The sequence below is a fragment of the Notolepis coatsorum genome, assembly GCF_963971535.1.
Source record: "Notolepis coatsorum genome assembly, chromosome: 1".
NCBI lineage: Eukaryota > Metazoa > Chordata > Actinopteri > Aulopiformes > Paralepididae > Notolepis > Notolepis coatsorum.
In genome coordinates, this window is record NC_140165.1 from 252531620 (window position 1) to 252553255 (window position 21636).

A 21636-nucleotide genomic window follows, 5' to 3' on the forward strand; every position below is an offset into this window, starting at 1 on the left:
CAATCAATCAATCAATCAATCAATCAATTCCTCTCACTCCTTCACATGTTACAGGTGTCTTTAGTGTTAGCTTCCTCTCACTCCTACACATGTTACAGGTGTCTTTAGTGTTAGCTTCCTCTCACTCCTACACATGTTACAGGCGTGTTTAGTGTTAGCTTCCTCTCACTCCTTCACATGTTAGTGTCTTTAGTGTTAGCTTCCTCTCACTCCTTCACATGTTACAGGTGTCTTTAGTGTTAGCTTCCTCTCACTCCTTCACATGTTAGTGTCTTTAGTGTTAGCTTCCTCTCACTCCTTCACATGTTACAGGTGTCTTTATTGTTAGCTTCCTCTCACTCCTACACATGTTACAGGTGTGTTTAGTGTTAGCTTCCTCTCACTCCTTCACATGTTAGTGTCTTTAGTGTTAGCTTCCTCTCACTCCTACACATGTTACAGGTATCTTTAATGTTAGCTTCCTCTCACTCCTACACATGTTAGTGTCTTTAGTGTTAGCTTCCTCTCACTCCTTCACATGTTAGTGTCTTTAGTGTTAGCTTCCTCTCACTCCTTCACATGTTAGTGTCTTTAGTGTTAACTTCCTCTCACTCCTACACATGTTAGTGTCTTTAGTGTTAGCTTCCTCTCACTCCTTCACATGTTACATCTTTAGTGTTAGCTTCCTCTCACTCCTTCACATGTTAGTGTCTTTAGTGTTAGCTTCCTCTCACTCCTTCACATGTTAGTATCTTTAGTGTTAGCTTCCTCTCACTCCTTCACATGTTACAGGTGTCTTTAGTGTTAGCTTCCTCTCACTCCTTCACATGTTAGTGTCTTTAGTGTTAGCTTCCTCTCACTCCTTCACATGTTAGTGTCTTTAGTGTTAGCTTCCTCTCACTCCTTCACATGTTACAGGTGTCTTTAGTGTTAGCTTCCTCTCACTCCTTCACATGTTAGTGTCTTTAGTGTTAGCTTCCTCTCACTCCTTCACATGTTAGTGTCTTTAGTGTTAGCTTCCTCTCACTCCTTCACATGTTAGTGTCTTTAGTGTTAGCTTCCTCTCACTCCTTCACATGTTAGTGTCTTTAGTGTTAGCTTCCTCTCACTCCTTCACATGTTACAGGTGTCTTTAGTGTTAGCTTCCTCTCACTCCTTCACATGTTAGTGTCTTTAGTGTTAGCTTCCTCTCACTCCTTCACATGTTAGTGTCTTTAGTGTTAGCTTCCTCTCACTCCTTCACATGTTACAGGTGTCTTTAGTGTTAGCTTCCTCTCACTCCTTCACATGTTACAGGTGTCTTTAGTGTTAGCTTCCTCTCACTCCTTCACATGTTAGTGTCTTTAGTGTTAGCTTCCTCTCACTCCTTCACATGTTAGTGTCTTTAGTGTTAGCTTCCTCTCACTCCTTCACATGTTACATCTTTAGTGTTAGCTTCCTCTCACTCCTTCACATGTTAGTGTCTTTAGTGTTAGCTTCCTCTCACTCCTTCACATGTTAGTATCTTTAGTGTTAGCTTCCTCTCACTCCTTCACATGTTAGTGTCTTTAGTGTTAGCTTCCTCTCACTCCTTCACATGTTAGTGTCTTTAGTGTTAGCTTCCTCTCACTCCTACACATGTTAGTGTCTTTAGTGTTAGCTTCCTCTCACTCCTTCACATGTTAGTGTCTTTAGTGTTAGCTTCCTCTCACTCCTACACATGTTACAGGTGTGTTTAGTGTTAGCTTCCTCTCACTCCTACACATGTTAGTGTCTTTAGTGTTAGCTTCATCTCACTCCTTCACATGTTAGTATCTTTAGTGTTAGCTTCCTCTCACTCCTTCACATGTTAGTGTCTTTAGTGTTAGCTTCCTCTCACTCCTTCACATGTTAGTGTCTTTAGTGTTAGCTTCCTCTCACTCCTTCACATGTTAGTGTCTTTAGTGTTAGCTTCCTCTCACTCCTTCACATGTTACAGGTGTCTTTAGTGTTAGCTTCCTCTCACTCCTACACACGTTAGTGTCTTTAGTGTTAGCTTCCTCTCACTCCTACACATGTTACAGGTGTCTTTAGTGTTAGCTTCCTCTCACTCCTTCACATGTTAGTGTCTTTAGTGTTAGCTTCCTCTCACTCCTTCACATGTTAGTGTCTTTAGTGTTAGCTTCCTCTCACTCCTTCACATGTTACAGGTGTCTTTAGTGTTAGCTTCCTCTCACTCCTTCACATGTTAGTGTCTTTAGTGTTAGCTTCCTCTCACTCCTTCACATGTTAGTGTCTTTAGTGTTAGCTTCCTCTCACTCCTTCACATGTTACAGGTGTCTTTATTGTTAGCTTCCTCTCACTCCTCCACATGTTACAGGTGTCTTTAGTGTTAGCTTCCTCTCACTCCTTCACATGTTAGTGTCTTTAGTGTTAGCTTCCTCTCACTCCTTCACATGTTAGTGTCTTTAGTGTTAGCTTCCTCTCACTCCTTCACATGTTAGTGTCTTTAGTGTTAGCTTCCTCTCACTCCTTCACATGTTAGTGTCTTTAGTGTTAGCTTCCTCTCACTCCTTCACATGTTACAGGTGTCTTTAGTGTTAGCTTCCTCTCACTCCTTCACATGTTAGTGTCTTTAGTGTTAGCTTCCTCTCACTCCTTCACATGTTAGTATCTTTAGTGTTAGCTTCCTCTCACTCCTTCACATGTTAGTGTCTTTAGTGTTAGCTTCCTCTCACTCCTTCACATGTTAGTGTCTTTAGTGTTAGCTTCCTCTCACTCCTACACATGTTAGTGTCTTTATTGTTAGCTTCCTCTCACTCCTACACATGTTACAGGTGTGTTTAGTGTTAGCTTCCTCTCACTCCTTCACATGTTAGTGTCTTTAGTGTTAGCTTCCTCTCACTCCTACACATGTTACAGGTATCTTTAATGTTAGCTTCCTCTCACTCCTACACATGTTAGTGTCTTTAGTGTTAGCTTCCTCTCACTCCTTCACATGTTAGTGTCTTTAGTGTTAGCTTCCTCTCACTCCTTCACATGTTAGTGTCTTTAGTGTTAACTTCCTCTCACTCCTACACATGTTAGTGTCTTTAGTGTTAGCTTCCTCTCACTCCTTCACATGTTAGTGTCTTTAGTGTTAGCTTCCTCTCACTCCTTCACATGTTAGTGTCTTTAGTGTTAGCTTCCTCTCACTCCTACACATGTTACAGGTGTCTTTAGTGTTAGCTTCCTCTCACTCCTTCACATGTTAGTGTCTTTAGTGTTAGCTTCCTCTCACTTCTTCACATGTTAGTGTCTTTAGTGTTAGCTTCATCTCACTCCTTCACATGTTAGTGTCTTTAGTGTTAGCTTCCTCTCACTCCTTCACATGTTAGTGTCTTTAGTGTTAGCTTCATCTCACTCCTTCACATGTTAGTGTCTTTAGTGTTAGCTTCCTCTCACTCCTACACATGTTAGTGGCTTTAGTGTTAGCTTCCTCTCACTCCTACACATGTTACATGTGTATTTAGTGTTAGCTTCCTCTCACTCCTTCACATGTTAGTGTCTTTATTGTTAGCTTCCTCTCACTCCTTCACACGTTAGTGTCTTTAGTGTTAGCTTCCTCTCACTCCTACACACGTTAGTGTCTTTAGTGTTAGCTTCCTCTCACTCCTACACATGTTACAGGTGTCTTTAGTGTTAGCTTCCTCTCACTCCTTCACATGTTAGTGTCTTTAGTGTTAGCTTCCTCTCACTCCTACACATGTTAGTGTCTTTAGTGTTAGCTTCCTCTCACTCCTTCACATGTTACAGGTGTCTTTAGTGTTAGCTTCCTCTCACTCCTTCACATATTAGTGTCTTTATTGTTAGCTTCCTCTCACTCCTTCACATGTTAGTGTCTTTAGTGTTAGCTTCCTCTCACTCCTTCACATGTTAGTGTCTTTAGTGTTAGCTTCCTCTCACTCCTTCACATGTTAGTGTCTTTAGTGTTAGCTTCCTCTCACTCCTTCACATGTTAGTGTCTTTAGTGTTAGCTTCCTCTCACTCCTTCACATGTTACAGGTGTCTTTAGTGTTAGCTTCCTCTCACTCCTACACACGTTAGTGTCTTTAGTGTTAGCTTCCTCTCACTCCTACACATGTTACAGGTGTCTTTAGTGTTAGCTTCCTCTCACTCCTTCACATGTTAGTGTCTTTAGTGTTAGCTTCCTCTCACTCCTTCACATGTTAGTGTCTTTAGTGTTAGCTTCCTCTCACTCCTTCACATGTTACAGGTGTCTTTAGTGTTAGCTTCCTCTCACTCCTTCACATGTTAGTGTCTTTAGTGTTAGCTTCCTCTCACTCCTTCACATGTTAGTGTCTTTAGTGTTAGCTTCCTCTCACTCCTTCACATGTTACAGGTGTCTTTATTGTTAGCTTCCTCTCACTCCTCCACATGTTACAGGTGTCTTTAGTGTTAGCTTCCTCTCACTCCTTCACATGTTAGTGTCTTTAGTGTTAGCTTCCTCTCACTCCTTCACATGTTAGTGTCTTTAGTGTTAGCTTCCTCTCACTCCTTCACATGTTAGTGTCTTTAGTGTTAGCTTCCTCTCACTCCTTCACATGTTAGTGTCTTTAGTGTTAGCTTCCTCTCACTCCTTCACATGTTACAGGTGTCTTTAGTGTTAGCTTCCTCTCACTCCTTCACATGTTAGTGTCTTTAGTGTTAGCTTCCTCTCACTCCTTCACATGTTAGTATCTTTAGTGTTAGCTTCCTCTCACTCCTTCACATGTTAGTGTCTTTAGTGTTAGCTTCCTCTCACTCCTTCACATGTTAGTGTCTTTAGTGTTAGCTTCCTCTCACTCCTACACATGTTAGTGTCTTTAGTGTTAGCTTCCTCTCACTCCTTCACATGTTAGTGTCTTTAGTGTTAGCTTCCTCTCACTCCTACACATGTTACAGGTGTGTTTAGTGTTAGCTTCCTCTCACTCCTACACATGTTAGTGTCTTTAGTGTTAGCTTCATCTCACTCCTTCACATGTTAGTATCTTTAGTGTTAGCTTCCTCTCACTCCTTCACATGTTAGTGTCTTTAGTGTTAGCTTCATCTCACTCCTTCACATGTTAGTATCTTTAGTGTTAGCTTCCTCTCACTCCTTCACATGTTAGTGTCTTTAGTGTTAGCTTCCTCTCACTCCTTCACATGTTAGTGTCTTTAGTGTTAGCTTCCTCTCACTCCTTCACATGTTAGTGTCTTTAGTGTTAGCTTCCTCTCACTCCTTCACATGTTACAGGTGTCTTTAGTGTTAGCTTCCTCTCACTCCTACACATGTTACAGGTGTCTTTAGTGTTAGCTTCCTCTCACTCCTACACATGTTACAGGCGTGTTTAGTGTTAGCTTCCTCTCACTCCTTCACATGTTAGTGTCTTTAGTGTTAGCTTCCTCTCACTCCTTCACATGTTACAGGTGTCTTTAGTGTTAGCTTCCTCTCACTCCTTCACATGTTAGTGTCTTTAGTGTTAGCTTCCTCTCACTCCTTCACATGTTACAGGTGTCTTTATTGTTAGCTTCCTCTCACTCCTACACATGTTACAGGTGTGTTTAGTGTTAGCTTCCTCTCACTCCTTCACATGTTAGTGTCTTTAGTGTTAGCTTCCTCTCACTCCTACACATGTTACAGGTATCTTTAATGTTAGCTTCCTCTCACTCCTACACATGTTAGTGTCTTTAGTGTTAGCTTCCTCTCACTCCTTCACATGTTAGTGTCTTTAGTGTTAGCTTCCTCTCACTCCTTCACATGTTAGTGTCTTTAGTGTTAACTTCCTCTCACTCCTACACATGTTAGTGTCTTTAGTGTTAGCTTCCTCTCACTCCTTCACATGTTAGTGTCTTTAGTGTTAGCTTCCTCTCACTCCTTCACATGTTAGTGTCTTTAGTGTTAGCTTCCTCTCACTCCTACACATGTTACAGGTGTCTTTAGTGTTAGCTTCCTCTCACTCCTTCACATGTTAGTGTCTTTAGTGTTAGCTTCCTCTCACTTCTTCACATGTTAGTGTCTTTAGTGTTAGCTTCATCTCACTCCTTCACATGTTAGTGTCTTTAGTGTTAGCTTCCTCTCACTCCTTCACATGTTAGTGTCTTTAGTGTTAGCTTCATCTCACTCCTTCACATGTTAGTGTCTTTAGTGTTAGCTTCCTCTCACTCCTACACATGTTAGTGGCTTTAGTGTTAGCTTCCTCTCACTCCTACACATGTTACATGTGTATTTAGTGTTAGCTTCCTCTCACTCCTTCACATGTTAGTGTCTTTATTGTTAGCTTCCTCTCACTCCTTCACACGTTAGTGTCTTTAGTGTTAGCTTCCTCTCACTCCTACACACGTTAGTGTCTTTAGTGTTAGCTTCCTCTCACTCCTACACATGTTACAGGTGTCTTTAGTGTTAGCTTCCTCTCACTCCTTCACATGTTAGTGTCTTTAGTGTTAGCTTCCTCTCACTCCTACACATGTTAGTGTCTTTAGTGTTAGCTTCCTCTCACTCCTTCACATGTTACAGGTGTCTTTAGTGTTAGCTTCCTCTCACTCCTTCACATATTAGTGTCTTTATTGTTAGCTTCCTCTCACTCCTTCACATGTTAGTGTCTTTAGTGTTAGCTTCCTCTCACTCCTTCACATGTTAGTGTCTTTAGTGTTAGCTTCCTCTCACTCCTTCACATGTTAGTGTCTTTAGTGTTAGCTTCCTCTCACTCCTTCACATGTTAGTGTCTTTAGTGTTAGCTTCCTCTCACTCCTTCACATGTTACAGGTGTCTTTAGTGTTAGCTTCCTCTCACTCCTACACATGTTAGTGTCTTTAGTGTTAGCTTCCTCTCACTCCTTCACATGTTAGTGTCTTTAGTGTTAGCTTCCTCTCACTCCTTCACATGTTAGTGTCTTTAGTGTTAGCTTCCTCTCACTCCTTCACATGTTACAGGTGTCTTTAGTGTTAGCTTCCTCTCACTCCTTCACATGTTAGTGTCTTTAGTGTTAGCTTCCTCTCACTCCTTCACATGTTAGTATCTTTAGTGTTAGCTTCCTCTCACTCCTTCACATGTTAGTGTCTTTAGTGTTAGCTTCCTCTCACTCCTTCACATGTTAGTGTCTTTAGTGTTAGCTTCCTCTCACTCCTACACATGTTAGTGTATTTAGTGTTAGCTTCCTCTCACTCCTTCACATGTTAGTGTCTTTAGTGTTAGCTTCCTCTCACTCCTTCACATGTTAGTGTCTTTAGTGTTAGCTTCCTCTCACTCCTTCACATGTTACAGGTGTCTTTAGTGTTAGCTTCCTCTCACTCCTTCACATGTTAGTGTCTTTAGTGTTAGCTTCCTCTCACTCCTTCACATGTTAGTGTCTTTAGTGTTAGCTTCCTCTCACTCCTTCACATGTTACAGGTGTCTTTAGTGTTAGCTTCCTCTCACTCCTTCACATGTTAGTGTCTTTAGTGTTAGCTTCCTCTCACTCCTTCACATGTTAGTGTCTTTAGTGTTAGCTTCCTCTCACTCCTTCACATGTTAGTGTCTTTAGTGTTAGCTTCCTCTCACTCCTTCACATGTTAGTGTCTTTAGTGTTAGCTTCCTCTCACTCCTTCACATGTTACAGGTGTCTTTAGTGTTAGCTTCCTCTCACTCCTTCACATGTTAGTGTCTTTAGTGTTAGCTTCCTCTCACTCCTTCACATGTTAGTGTCTTTAGTGTTAGCTTCCTCTCACTCCTTCACATGTTACAGGTGTCTTTAGTGTTAGCTTCCTCTCACTCCTTCACATGTTACAGGTGTCTTTAGTGTTAGCTTCCTCTCACTCCTTCACATGTTAGTGTCTTTAGTGTTAGCTTCCTCTCACTCCTTCACATGTTAGTGTCTTTAGTGTTAGCTTCCTCTCACTCCTTCACATGTTACATCTTTAGTGTTAGCTTCCTCTCACTCCTTCACATGTTAGTGTCTTTAGTGTTAGCTTCCTCTCACTCCTTCACATGTTAGTATCTTTAGTGTTAGCTTCCTCTCACTCCTTCACATGTTAGTGTCTTTAGTGTTAGCTTCCTCTCACTCCTTCACATGTTAGTGTCTTTAGTGTTAGCTTCCTCTCACTCCTACACATGTTAGTGTCTTTAGTGTTAGCTTCCTCTCACTCCTTCACATGTTAGTGTCTTTAGTGTTAGCTTCCTCTCACTCCTACACATGTTACAGGTGTGTTTAGTGTTAGCTTCCTCTCACTCCTACACATGTTAGTGTCTTTAGTGTTAGCTTCATCTCACTCCTTCACATGTTAGTATCTTTAGTGTTAGCTTCCTCTCACTCCTTCACATGTTAGTGTCTTTAGTGTTAGCTTCCTCTCACTCCTTCACATGTTAGTGTCTTTAGTGTTAGCTTCCTCTCACTCCTTCACATGTTAGTGTCTTTAGTGTTAGCTTCCTCTCACTCCTTCACATGTTACAGGTGTCTTTAGTGTTAGCTTCCTCTCACTCCTACACACGTTAGTGTCTTTAGTGTTAGCTTCCTCTCACTCCTACACATGTTACAGGTGTCTTTAGTGTTAGCTTCCTCTCACTCCTTCACATGTTAGTGTCTTTAGTGTTAGCTTCCTCTCACTCCTTCACATGTTAGTGTCTTTAGTGTTAGCTTCCTCTCACTCCTTCACATGTTACAGGTGTCTTTAGTGTTAGCTTCCTCTCACTCCTTCACATGTTAGTGTCTTTAGTGTTAGCTTCCTCTCACTCCTTCACATGTTAGTGTCTTTAGTGTTAGCTTCCTCTCACTCCTTCACATGTTACAGGTGTCTTTATTGTTAGCTTCCTCTCACTCCTCCACATGTTACAGGTGTCTTTAGTGTTAGCTTCCTCTCACTCCTTCACATGTTAGTGTCTTTAGTGTTAGCTTCCTCTCACTCCTTCACATGTTAGTGTCTTTAGTGTTAGCTTCCTCTCACTCCTTCACATGTTAGTGTCTTTAGTGTTAGCTTCCTCTCACTCCTTCACATGTTAGTGTCTTTAGTGTTAGCTTCCTCTCACTCCTTCACATGTTACAGGTGTCTTTAGTGTTAGCTTCCTCTCACTCCTTCACATGTTAGTGTCTTTAGTGTTAGCTTCCTCTCACTCCTTCACATGTTAGTGTCTTTAGTGTTAGCTTCCTCTCACTCCTTCACATGTTACAGGTGTCTTTAGTGTTAGCTTCCTCTCACTCCTTCACATGTTACAGGTGTCTTTAGTGTTAGCTTCCTCTCACTCCTTCACATGTTAGTGTCTTTAGTGTTAGCTTCCTCTCACTCCTTCACATGTTAGTGTCTTTAGTGTTAGCTTCCTCTCACTCCTTCACATGTTACATCTTTAGTGTTAGCTTCCTCTCACTCCTTCACATGTTAGTGTCTTTAGTGTTAGCTTCCTCTCACTCCTTCACATGTTAGTATCTTTAGTGTTAGCTTCCTCTCACTCCTTCACATGTTAGTGTCTTTAGTGTTAGCTTCCTCTCACTCCTTCACATGTTAGTGTCTTTAGTGTTAGCTTCCTCTCACTCCTACACATGTTAGTGTCTTTAGTGTTAGCTTCCTCTCACTCCTTCACATGTTAGTGTCTTTAGTGTTAGCTTCCTCTCACTCCTACACATGTTACAGGTGTGTTTAGTGTTAGCTTCCTCTCACTCCTACACATGTTAGTGTCTTTAGTGTTAGCTTCATCTCACTCCTTCACATGTTAGTATCTTTAGTGTTAGCTTCCTCTCACTCCTTCACATGTTAGTGTCTTTAGTGTTAGCTTCCTCTCACTCCTTCACATGTTAGTGTCTTTAGTGTTAGCTTCCTCTCACTCCTTCACATGTTAGTGTCTTTAGTGTTAGCTTCCTCTCACTCCTTCACATGTTACAGGTGTCTTTAGTGTTAGCTTCCTCTCACTCCTACACACGTTAGTGTCTTTAGTGTTAGCTTCCTCTCACTCCTACACATGTTACAGGTGTCTTTAGTGTTAGCTTCCTCTCACTCCTACACATGTTACAGGTGTGTTTAGTGTTAGCTTCCTCTCACTCCTACACATGTTAGTGTCTTTAGTGTTAGCTTCATCTCACTCCTTCACATGTTAGTATCTTTAGTGTTAGCTTCCTCTCACTCCTTCACATGTTAGTGTCTTTAGTGTTAGCTTCCTCTCACTCCTTCACATGTTAGTGTCTTTAGTGTTAGCTTCCTCTCACTCCTTCACATGTTAGTGTCTTTAGTGTTAGCTTCCTCTCACTCCTTCACATGTTACAGGTGTCTTTAGTGTTAGCTTCCTCTCACTCCTACACATGTTACAGGTGTCTTTAGTGTTAGCTTCCTCTCACTCCTACACATGTTACAGGCGTGTTTAGTGTTAGCTTCCTCTCACTCCTTCACATGTTAGTGTCTTTAGTGTTAGCTTCCTCTCACTCCTTCACATGTTACAGGTGTCTTTAGTGTTAGCTTCCTCTCACTCCTTCACATGTTAGTGTCTTTAGTGTTAGCTTCCTCTCACTCCTACACATGTTAGTGGCTTTAGTGTTAGCTTCCTCTCACTCCTTCACACGTTAGTGTCTTTAGTGTTAGCTTCCTCTCACTCATTCACATGTTACAGGAGTCTTTAGTGTTAGCTTCCTCTCACTCCTTCACATGTTACAGGTGTCTTTATTGTTAGCTTCCTCTCACTCCTCCACATGTTACAGGTGTCTTTAGTGTTAGCTTCATCTCACTCCTTCACATGTTAGTGTCTTTAGTGTTAGCTTCCTCTCACTCCTTCACATGTTAGTGTCTTTAGTGTTAGCTTCCTCTCACTCCTTCACAGGTGTCATTAGTGTTAGCTTCCGCTCACTCCTTCACATGTTGCAGGTGTCATTAGTGTTAGCTTCCGCTCACTCCTTCACATGTTGCAGGTGTCATTAATCCTAGCTTCCTCTCTTTGAAATGATTGATTTAAAACCTGTCCCCTAGTCAGTGTGTGTCTGTTGATTTAAAACCTGTCTCCTAGTGAGTGTGTGTCTGTTGATTTAAATCCTGTCTCATAGTCAGCGTGTCTATTGATTTAAAGATAGTCTCTAAATCAGTCTTTGATGTTAGCATTAACGTTTTTCCCATTTTCAGACTAAGTATTGCAGCTTCACCTTTCTGTCCAGTAGCTCCATTGTGTCCTGGGTCTCCTTCCAGTCCAGCGGGTCCCTGGGGACCCAGATACCCTGGGAACCCTGGAGAACCTGGTTTCCCATCTGGGCCGTTAGGACCAACGCCTGGCAGACCATCCCCCCCTTTGGCTCCTTTCTCTCCTGCACAACCTGAGAGGGGGGAAGAGGAGAGGAGAGGAGCAGAGGAGAGATGAGGCGAGGCGAGAAGAGGAGAGGACAGGAGGGGAGAGGAGCAGAGGAGAGGTGAGATGAGGAGAGAAGAGGAGAGGAGAGGAGCAGAGAAGATGAGAGGAGAGGGTAGGATAGGAGAGGAGAACAGAGGACAGGAGAGGACAGGAGGGGGAAGGAGAGGATAGGAGAGGAGAGGAAAAGACAGGATATGAGAGGAGTGGAGAGGAGCAGATGAGAGGAGGGGTGAGACGAGAAGAGAAGAGAGGAAATGAGAGGATAGGAGAGGAGAGGTGTAAATGACCGCCAAGGGTCAAGATGCCTATCATCTTTATTATCAGTAAGCTTTCATTTACATTGGTCTAGATGATCAACTTTTCTTTATTAGCTCAGAATATTAAACTTTCTATTCAAGAAACCCTGGGTTAATATCTCAGTTGCCGCTTGTGCATTTTCCTTTAGTGTCCACATGGGGGCAGAGCTCGTCTTTTCTATAGTATAAAGGTCACAGGATCCTGTTTGTTCTCAAAGAGACCTGTAACTAATACAGGAAGTAACCAAGAGACAACGTCGGAGCAGACAGCGAACTATATAGAGTACAAGGACCTTACTTCAGTAATTAACGTTGAATTACTCAACGTTGAACACTAAAATGTATTATTATTATTGGAGATGTCTATATTTTGCGTGTTGTAGACATGTAAAGTGGTGCACTGACTGATTCGGTTCTAATCAAGAGCACCTGCTGCCGAACAAGTAACGTTACTTATTATTATTAGTTTCCCTAAATGCCCTTTTGTTATGGAAGACGAGTTCACCCTTGCTATCATTAAGTTCAAATGTTTGTTTGAACGCATTATGTGCTTTGTTGTGGTTCTGTGAACAATATAACTAATTGTGTATATTTGTGTTTTGACTGTCATAGTTTTCATGGTGCAACCGTCACAACCTGTACAACCACGGTGCAACGACGACTACAAAAGAAAAGCTACAGTGCTGCTATGCTAAAATGCAAAAGAAAAGAGAAAATTAATAAAAGCACCTGTACGAAACATAACCACATCTTTATTTCTACACCATGCCGGGGGGCAGTTACAAGAGGAAAAGAGAGGATATGAGAGGAGAGGACAGGTACAAGAGCGTAATCAATCAATCTGAAAAGAAAATTATATATATATATATGATTATGATATGAAAGTATATGGCATTGGAGTTAGTGTTTACCTGGGGGTCCTAAACGTCCCAGAATCCCCATGGGCCCCGAGAGGCCCACGTCTCCTGCATCACACTTCTCTGGTCTGGGGCCTGCGGCTCCTGGTCTGCCTGTGGCCCCGGTGTCTCCCCACTCCCCCTTGACCCCTGGCTTCCCAGACAGTCCGGCGAGCCCTGGAGAATCACAAGATTACCTTTAGAGCCCTGATCCAGGATCTGTTGACCATCTATGACTACGGCCACACACTGAAGTCCTACTAGAATAGAAGAGTTACCCGTCTCTCCTATTGGACCCGGCAGTCCAGGGACTCCTTTAGGTCCAGACGGGCCTAGTGGACCCGTGAAGCCGATGGGTCCTGGGGCTCCGATCACAGAGTCCCCGACGGGCCCCTTCAGCCCCGAGGAGCCGCGGAGACCAGGGGACCCTGCGGAGCGGAGAGAGAGAGTTCAGTTTGTGTCGATTCCACTTCCAACAGTTTCACATGCACCATTTTGTCTCCCAAATTGTATTTAACCTTCCGGGCACCTTTGTCGCAATTCTCGTCAAATAGCCTTTTTTCTTTTGTGGATAGCGTTGGCTATATTTTATGTATATGCCAGGAAAGTAGCTCAGTATCACATCTTTGAGTCACATTACAATAATCCATGTTTGTTTTTTCTCAAAAATCACTATTAACACATTAACTGCCACACTTATATCCATCAATGTATGATCACTGCCACCAGTCTAAGCCTATGGACATGTTCCCCTTCTTTGCAGGGCTATAACTTTTTAAATTGTATTGCTAAATTGACATTACTATGGCCCATTCAACATCGATTAGCTATCGTTCAGGATGTGGGAACGTTATACTTTTTCATTCATATATTCATACGAAAATACCGTCTAGAATATAAGTATGTTTTTATCGTTTTCTGCAGTAATTCCTAGAACGCTAGTTATAGGCCTAAACGCATAATATAGATTGTCGATTGCAGTTTATTCGAGATACACGCTATATAAAAAAATCCAACTGAATACGATCCTAAACGTTATGACTCATCACGTTATAATTCCGTGATCGTCGTTAAATGCTTTATGTAGTATGGGTGATATATTGATCAGAGCGGTTTGCATTAATAATAATAAACAATCACGCTGAAAGTAACATAATGTCCTCTTACCGTTCGCCGATGAGACTGGAGGAAAAAGATCCCACTTATTTGACGTCGATCGACTAGATCCATTTCCGGTTTGTATGGCGCAATAAACGCCCAAATCATATCGATTATTGAGTTATGGCAGCGATCCATAGACACAGATGTGTGTCTAGAGTCCCGCAACAATATGTGACTGCCGGACGCATTTCCCAGATGCACGGAGATCACCAGAGATCCATTTCCGGTTGTAACTCGCCCGATCATCCACCAGGCGGCGGTATTGAAGCGTTGCACGGTTGTGCCGAGTCCCACTGTCTCAGCCGAGGCTGGGTGAGGGAATTATGAATACCATGGCGAAAAAATGAAATATGATCTCAATAACGTTGTACGCCGTGGAATGGCGGAATTCGCATGACCTTGAAACCCGTCGTACAACGTGATTGGCGGTGGATGTGTTAAGCGCGTTTTATACACCTTCCACCCTAGTCGCAGAAATGAACAGGTTGACTCCCATGTTAAACAATTTTTTTTAATACACAGCCTGTACAGTTTAAAATTAGAATGAATCATAAGTAACATGATAAAAGGATGGATGAGGCCTCCAAGAGGTAGTTTGTGCATTTATTCAGGATTTTAACCATTATTTTCTTTAGGGTTAGGGTTAGGGGTTTGGGTTAGGGTAACCCTAATAATACAAAATATTTAAATCCTGAAAAGGAATAAATATTCGATATGTATGGTGAGGACTAAAAAAATATGGGAAAAATGGTAACAATACATGAAAAAGATATGTTTTAATGAGATCGCAGTTTCCGTCACTAGGGTGAAATGTGGGGCGTTTTTTGAAGGGTGACTGGAGGGTTAACTGAATTGAAATAGAAGGGACGGAAAATGGTCTTGTGACATGTGTGTGAAAACGAATGAGACAATGAGCCCTATTACCTCAACATTAACAGAAGTGATACTTGGCCTCGCTATATCATCATATATTACTTACTTTACCATTTTACCAGAGTAATATTCTATCAGGGTAATCCTATCTTTAACTAAGTAAAGCATTTGGATACATAGCTGCATATAGTCCTTCTATATACCTACTTATACTCCTGCATATAACCCATATAACTCATGTACATACAATAACATGTATGATAGCATGTACAATAATGCTGTATATGCAGTATATATATATTTAGTTTTATTTATTCTTACCATATTAATATACTCTATATATATATATATATATATATATATATATATATATATATATATATATATATATATATATATATATATATATATATATATATATATATATATATACCTACCGTATATATATATATATCTGTCATCTGTCAGTATATACCTGCATATAATCCTTTCGTTTTTACATATCTGTAGATACTATATCTATATCTGTACATATCCCTTACTAGTTACACTGCTGGCCAGTATGACTTACTACCATAGTGTCTTTATACCTGTATCACTGTACATATTAATACTAAAACCATGTACATACATCTGATAGCACTATTACGCAGTAGTACTCATTTATATATTTTATACCCAGTTCAATCACCTGTACATTGTATATTACTCTGGTTGGAGTACTGTACCTGTGTTGTATAATGGCATGTAATGTAATCTAATATGAAAAAGGCTGAGCAGGTTGCTTCTACCTGGCGTCCCGTCGTAGTTCGGTCCCTCAGCACCCAGGTCCCCCGTGTCGCCCACACAGCCCACGTTCCCTGGAGAGGGAGGGGAGGAGGGCATATCAGCACTGATTACCTGATTAATTTACATTCAGTCATTCAGCTGAACACTTTTATCCAAAGCGACTTACAAGTTGTGTACAACAAGTCAGCAGGAAGGTACAACTCTCGCAGCTAAGAGCCAGTAAGATTGTTAGTCAAACAGTGTTGAACTTGATATAATAATATAGGCATAGTAGTATAGACATAATTAGCATAGTAGGTAGTAGCAGTGTTGTAGTCGAGTCACTAAATCTCGAGTCCAAGTCGAGAGTCCCCAGTGTTCGAGTCCGAGTCCAAGTCCGAGGCACCAAAGGAGAGCCCGAGTCAAGTCTGAGTCCAAGTCCAAGTCATCAAGGTTGAGTCCACAGCACAGATGTCTGTTGAAGTTGGAGGTTGTCCCGGTCTTCTCTTCAATAGTTTGTTATGCACATATCAAACATCTAGCAGTGCTCTTGCTGGAATTTGATGTAAACCATGTAAGCAAAGCGCACGATTCGGGGCGTCTCTTTAGGCTTCTTAAGCACTGAACATGAGGGTATCGACGTGAATCTGCATGTAGGTGGAACACACGTGTCTGCCCTTGCATAAATAATGTTACAGTATTTATATAGCCATCAATATCTTATGTCAAATGATTAGGGCCTATTACCAAAAAGAAATGCACTGTATATATCAATTAACAAGTCCGAGTCCTTGTCTGCACCTCCCGAGTCCGAATGCAGTCAATGCTCGAGTCCAAGTCCAAGTCGAGTCACGAGTCCTGAAAATCAGTCCAGTCTGAGTCCTGAACTCGAGTACTACAGGTAGATAGTAATATAGGCATAGTAGTATAGACATATTAGCATAGTAGGTAGTAATATAGGCATAGTAATAGAGAAAAACATCAAATATAATTATACCATAAAATAATAACATGATATGATGGTATGACCATATCCTGGTCCTAGGTGTGATAGTAACCTATGACATGTGCCTGTCTAGAGGCAGAGCCACACCCTCTACCTGTCTGTCCAGATGGTCCTGCTAGTCCCAGGTCTCCCGTCTCTCCCTTCACCCCCTCCGGGCCCTGCTGACCGGGGTATCCGGGGGGTCCCAGGTCCCCTGTGTATCCTGTTAGACACAAGAACAGCACAGGTGTCACTGTGGAAGGCATGCGTGGTCAAGGACACCTCTCATCACAATCATGGACTGTTTGCCCTCCTCCCCCCTGGGTGGCGCTACAGGAATCTCTGCTACAAGTAAAGCAGACTCAGGAACAGCTTCTTTCCCCTCAGCTGTCATCTCTCTGAACTCTGTACCATGATAACAGCCCCCCCCCCCCCCCCCCCCATACCATATCTAGTTATCTTATTATTATTACTACTATTACTATTGTTTTATTGCACAATCGTAGCGGGCATGGCCAACCACATTTCACTGTATGCCCTGGTATGTATGTGATGAATAAACGCTGAACTCTGTTGCCTACTTATCCCTTTCACTGCCGCACTACCAAACGGTTAACCCTTTCACTGCGACACAGAAGGTGAACCCTTTCACTGCCACACAACAGCCGGTTAACCGTCGGTTGTGTGATAGTAAAGGGTTAACCTTCTGTCGTGTGGCAGTGAAAGGGTTAATGTATACCTACCTACTCAGAATCAGAATCAGAACGATCTTTATTGCCAAGTAGTTTTCACATACAAGGAATTTGATTTGTTTGTTTTTGGTGCGACATTGACGGACAGACAATTATGGTAGAATAAAAATAAAAAGGTGAATAAAATTCAACGGAATATAAACTAAATGAACATAGAAGCACAATATGATATTTATACAATTTTAATTTAAATTTAAATAGGCCAGGGCTGTAGAACTGTGCACAATGTGGTCAGGTGTATACACTAATTAGAATTAAAATAACAATACAGTGTTGAATATTCACAGGATGGAATACAGGATCAACTGGCTGCGGTATGAACAATACAATTAAAATTAAAATAAGTACACAGACCTGATACATAGTAGCATAGTAGGCTAAAATAATTGTACGTTATATTGATGCATGAGGGTGCAGTAAAGTGGCTGAGCATTGAGCAGCATTGGAGTCCAGTGATGAGCCGATTAACTGTTCATCAGACGGGACTAACTGCCTAAATCTACCCATAATAATAACAGTATTTATATATTTATATTTACCACATGTATATTTATCCACATCTGTCTGAATATACCTGCCTATTATCCTTTTTACATACCTGTATACTATATCTATATGTATCTCATCTACTCTTAATAGTTATACTGCTGGCCTGTATGACTTACTACCATAGTGTATTTATACCTGTATCATTGTACATATTAATACTATAACACTGTACATACATCCAATTAGCACTATTACTCAGTAGTAGTACTCATTTATATATACCCCATTTTAATCAGTTATACATTGTATATTACTATTTATTTTATTTATTTATAGCACTTTACTGGTTAGATGACAATTTATTTACGTTGTACTGTACTTGTGCTGTATAATGATAATGCATTTAAAGTTTTTAACCCTTTCACTACCACACTACATAAGGTTGGTGACCAGACGTCACGCATTGTGCGTGATTGTACAGCATTTCTGTCTCTTTTCACGCATCACACAAATTGAGACCATGTCCCGCATGATTGGTCGTCATCCGTGCTAACGCCCCCCCCCCCCCCCCCCCCCCACCCCCAGCCAATGTGAAGAAATGCGTCGCGTAACGTTACTACTACTAGTATCTGACCGCGAGTGACACCGCATCCTCGCGGAGGGTCCGTTTGTGACGAGCCAGGCAAGGGATAAACGCGCGCTACGGATCAGATCAGTTCCACGCGCTGCTGTTATCTCCGCTGCTCGGCTGTTCCTGCTCTCATCACTGCAGTGCCAGTGTGAATCCCTGGACTTGTGAATTTATATACACAGTGTATATAAAGAACAAGATCTAATATAAACATAAAGTACACTATAAACATAAAGTAACATATGGACAGTATACAGGACTATATACAATGTAGACTAGCTAAAAAAAGTTAATGTATGAGTGAATGTAGATATAGAGGTAAAAAAGAACTTAGTGCAAAACCTTTAGCAGCAGTGGTACATAGTAAGTATGGATAATAAATAATGGCAGTAAAATATAATAATACAATAATGGCAGTAAAGTGTCAGTGAGATGATGGATATAGCAGTAAACTAATATGATGTACACTAAATAAATAAACTAAATAATGGCAGTAGAGTAAAGTGGCAGTGTGTGTCTGTGTGTGTCAGTGGGGGGGGGGTTAGTCCAGAGTCTGTGGGGGGCAGAGTAAGAGAGGAGTCCAGATTCTGTGGAGGCAGGTAAGTGTGTGTGTGTGTGTGTGTGTGTGTGTGTGTGTGTGTGTGTGTGTGTGTGTGTGTGTGTGTGTGTGTGTGTGTGTGTGTGTGTGTGTGTGTGTGTGTGTGTGTGTGTGCGTGCGTGCGTGCGTGCATGTGTGTATGTGTGTATGTGTGTATGTGTGTATGTGTGTGTGTGTGTGTGTGTGTGTGTGTGTGTCAGTGGGGGGGGGTTCTTAGTCCAGGTTCTGTGGTGGCAGAGTAAGAGAGGAGGGGAGAGCTGGGAGAGGGTTGAGCTTCCTGACAGCCTGGTGTATGAAGCTGTCTCTCAGCCTGCTGGTCCTGGTCTCTCAGTCTGCTGGTCCTGCAGCTCGGAGGCTCCTCACTGTCCTCCCGGAGGGCAGGAGAGTGAAAAAGCGGTGTGAGGGGTGGTCATTATGTGTGCGTGTGCATGTGTGTGATAAGATTGGGGGTCCAGACCTAGCTATAATCATAAGTGATTGTAAGTCTGGGTGGTCATTTTATTTATTTTGAGTACTTAACACCCATTAGAGACAAAAGGAAAATAAAAAAAATTAATAAGGGCAAAACATATTAGGCTTGTGGTCATTTTAATGAGGACAGTGGCGGATGAGCCTTGAAGGAGGGGACAGGGACAGTCCCTCACAAACATACCCTTTGTCCCACATTTGGTTTATTGGGATCTGGTTAACAATCTGTAGTGTGGTAAATGGTAAATGGCTGCTTTTTTATATAGCACTTTTATCCAAAGCGCTTTACAATTTGTTACTCACATTTTACCCATTTACTTACACATTCACTCACACACAGACGGCAGAGGCAACCATGCAAGGTGCCAACCTGCTCATCGGGAGCAATTAGGGGTTAAGTGTCTTGCTCAAGGACACATCGTCACGCTGCCTGGGAGGAGCGGGAATCGAACCGGGAACTTCTGGATTGCCAGACGACTGCTCTACCTCCCGAGCCACTGTCGCCCCATTGGTAGTGGAAGGGTTAACCTTCTGTAGTGTGGTTGTGAAAGGGTTAACCCTTTGTCGTGTGGCAGTGAAAAGAGTTAACCGTCTGTATTGTCACAGGTTTTACCTGTTTGTCCGGAGTCTCCCTTCTCTCCTGGGGGGCCCGGGTTACTAGGTACACAAGGCAAGGTGACACCTACACAACACGGGGGAGGGGTTGACAATACACACAGAAGGATAGCTTGTTACAATCATATAAGGAAGCACATGTATTTTATAATCCATAATCTCTCCCCGACTCCGTAGCAGAGACACTCATACGCTCCTTCATCACCTCCCATCTGGACTACTCAAACTCAGTTCATGCAGGGCTACCCAGCAATGCCCTGAACAGGCTGCAGTATGTCCAGAATTCCGCTGCTAGGGTTCTGATCCGCACCAAGTCCTGGCACCACATCACTCCCACCCTCATTCACCTCCACCTCTTGATACAGATCAAGTTCTGTATCAATTTCAAGACCCTCCTCATCACCTACAACTCCCTTCACTCCCTTGCCTCCCGGTACCTAGCTGACCTCCTCCATCCCTACATTTCACCCCGGAGGCTGCGGTCCTCTGACTCCGGTCTCCTCTCCATCCCCACCACCAACCTGCACACTGTCGGTCCCAGAGCCTTCTCTGTGGCCGCACCCACCCTCTGGAACATACTCCCTGCAAACATCCGCAACGCTACATCCCTGGACTCTTTCAAATCACTACTCAAATCTCACCTCTTCACCAAATGTATTAATGACTCTGCCTGACTTCTATCTTTTATTTTTTACTTAATAGTTCCTCTGATCTCCTTCCCCTTAGTTTGCCCCCTCCACTGTTAAGCGCCTTGGGTCTCATGAAAGGTGCTATATAAATCTAAGAAATTATTATTATTATAATAGTCCAGAGGGAGATTAACGTTTGCAGCAGCAGTAGACACAAGAAGACACAACCGGACAACCCGTGTTATGGGATAATAAATAAAATGCTGGCGGACTTGTACATGGTGATGTCAGATATCAACGACTCCCTAAGACCATTGCTGCAATTCTGCCTGGACAGCTCAAAATACTAATAAAGACCGTTCGTTAACCACTGTCTGTTTGGCGCATTGGTGTGTCATTATTATAACCATGCTGGAAAATGGATTGGCTACCGGGTATAATATGATGTGTGTAGAGGCATATGATACAATCTATTTTGTTGTCGGTATTAGGTAGCCTATATGAATTACATATAATAGCAGCCAGCCCATAGCCTACATTATGCAACAGTAACTTGCACATATATAATAGCACATGACACAGCCCTGCGAACCCTGCACAATAAACTAACTTGATCATTAATCTAGCTGTTGTATCTTTACGCTTATGAAAACATTAAATAATATGTATAGGCTATAGGCCGTCGCTTTGCATTAATTCTCAAATGGCATTTAATGGCTATCCGACTTCTCGCTATCCTCGCGGACGGACCAGTATACCTTATATCATATCATATTTATATTCATATCATAGTTTACTCTATCAGCCCACCCAGCATGTAATACGTTCTTTGTTAGAACTCAACTCGTTATTATTTTGCGCATAGATTGCAGAAATATGGGAACGTTTTGATTTAGGCTTTGACATTGTAAAACTAAATAAGTGAAATTCTGTAAGCAGAATACAAGTCATGATATCACCCACATGATATATGCTCTGTATCCAGAGCATGTATTTTCATTCATTTAAGACACATTTATTGCAAGGGTTTTGTAATACACATACACTCAAACAAATAACCTCTGTTCTCGTTGCAATGTGTTTTTTATTCTTTCTTATACAGTAGGAAGGGGGAAGAACACTATATCGTGGCCCACGATTCGTGCGTGTTCATATGACTTGTATTCTGCTTACAGCTTCGGGGTTCCACTTATTACGTTTAACAATGGCAAAGCCTTTTAAATATAATCAAAACGTTCCCGTATTTCT

At 42.0% G+C, this 21636-nt stretch overlaps 1 protein-coding gene across 1 annotated transcript in view; it reads right to left on the minus strand.

Moving 5' to 3' along the window:
- Nucleotides 1–21636, minus strand: part of col4a4 (collagen, type IV, alpha 4) — a gene marked incomplete at its 5' end in the record, with an annotated part of 174636 nt that overhangs the window by 99092 nt on the left and 53908 nt on the right. Inside the window, 6 exons of the mRNA XM_084309776.1 lie at nucleotides 11025–11192; nucleotides 12435–12596; nucleotides 12698–12847; nucleotides 15245–15313; nucleotides 16322–16429; nucleotides 19758–19826. Coding sequence (XP_084165902.1) covers nucleotides 11025–11192; nucleotides 12435–12596; nucleotides 12698–12847; nucleotides 15245–15313; nucleotides 16322–16429; nucleotides 19758–19826 — 726 coding nt within the window. The remainder of the gene's footprint in view (nucleotides 1–11024; nucleotides 11193–12434; nucleotides 12597–12697; nucleotides 12848–15244; nucleotides 15314–16321; nucleotides 16430–19757; nucleotides 19827–21636) is intronic.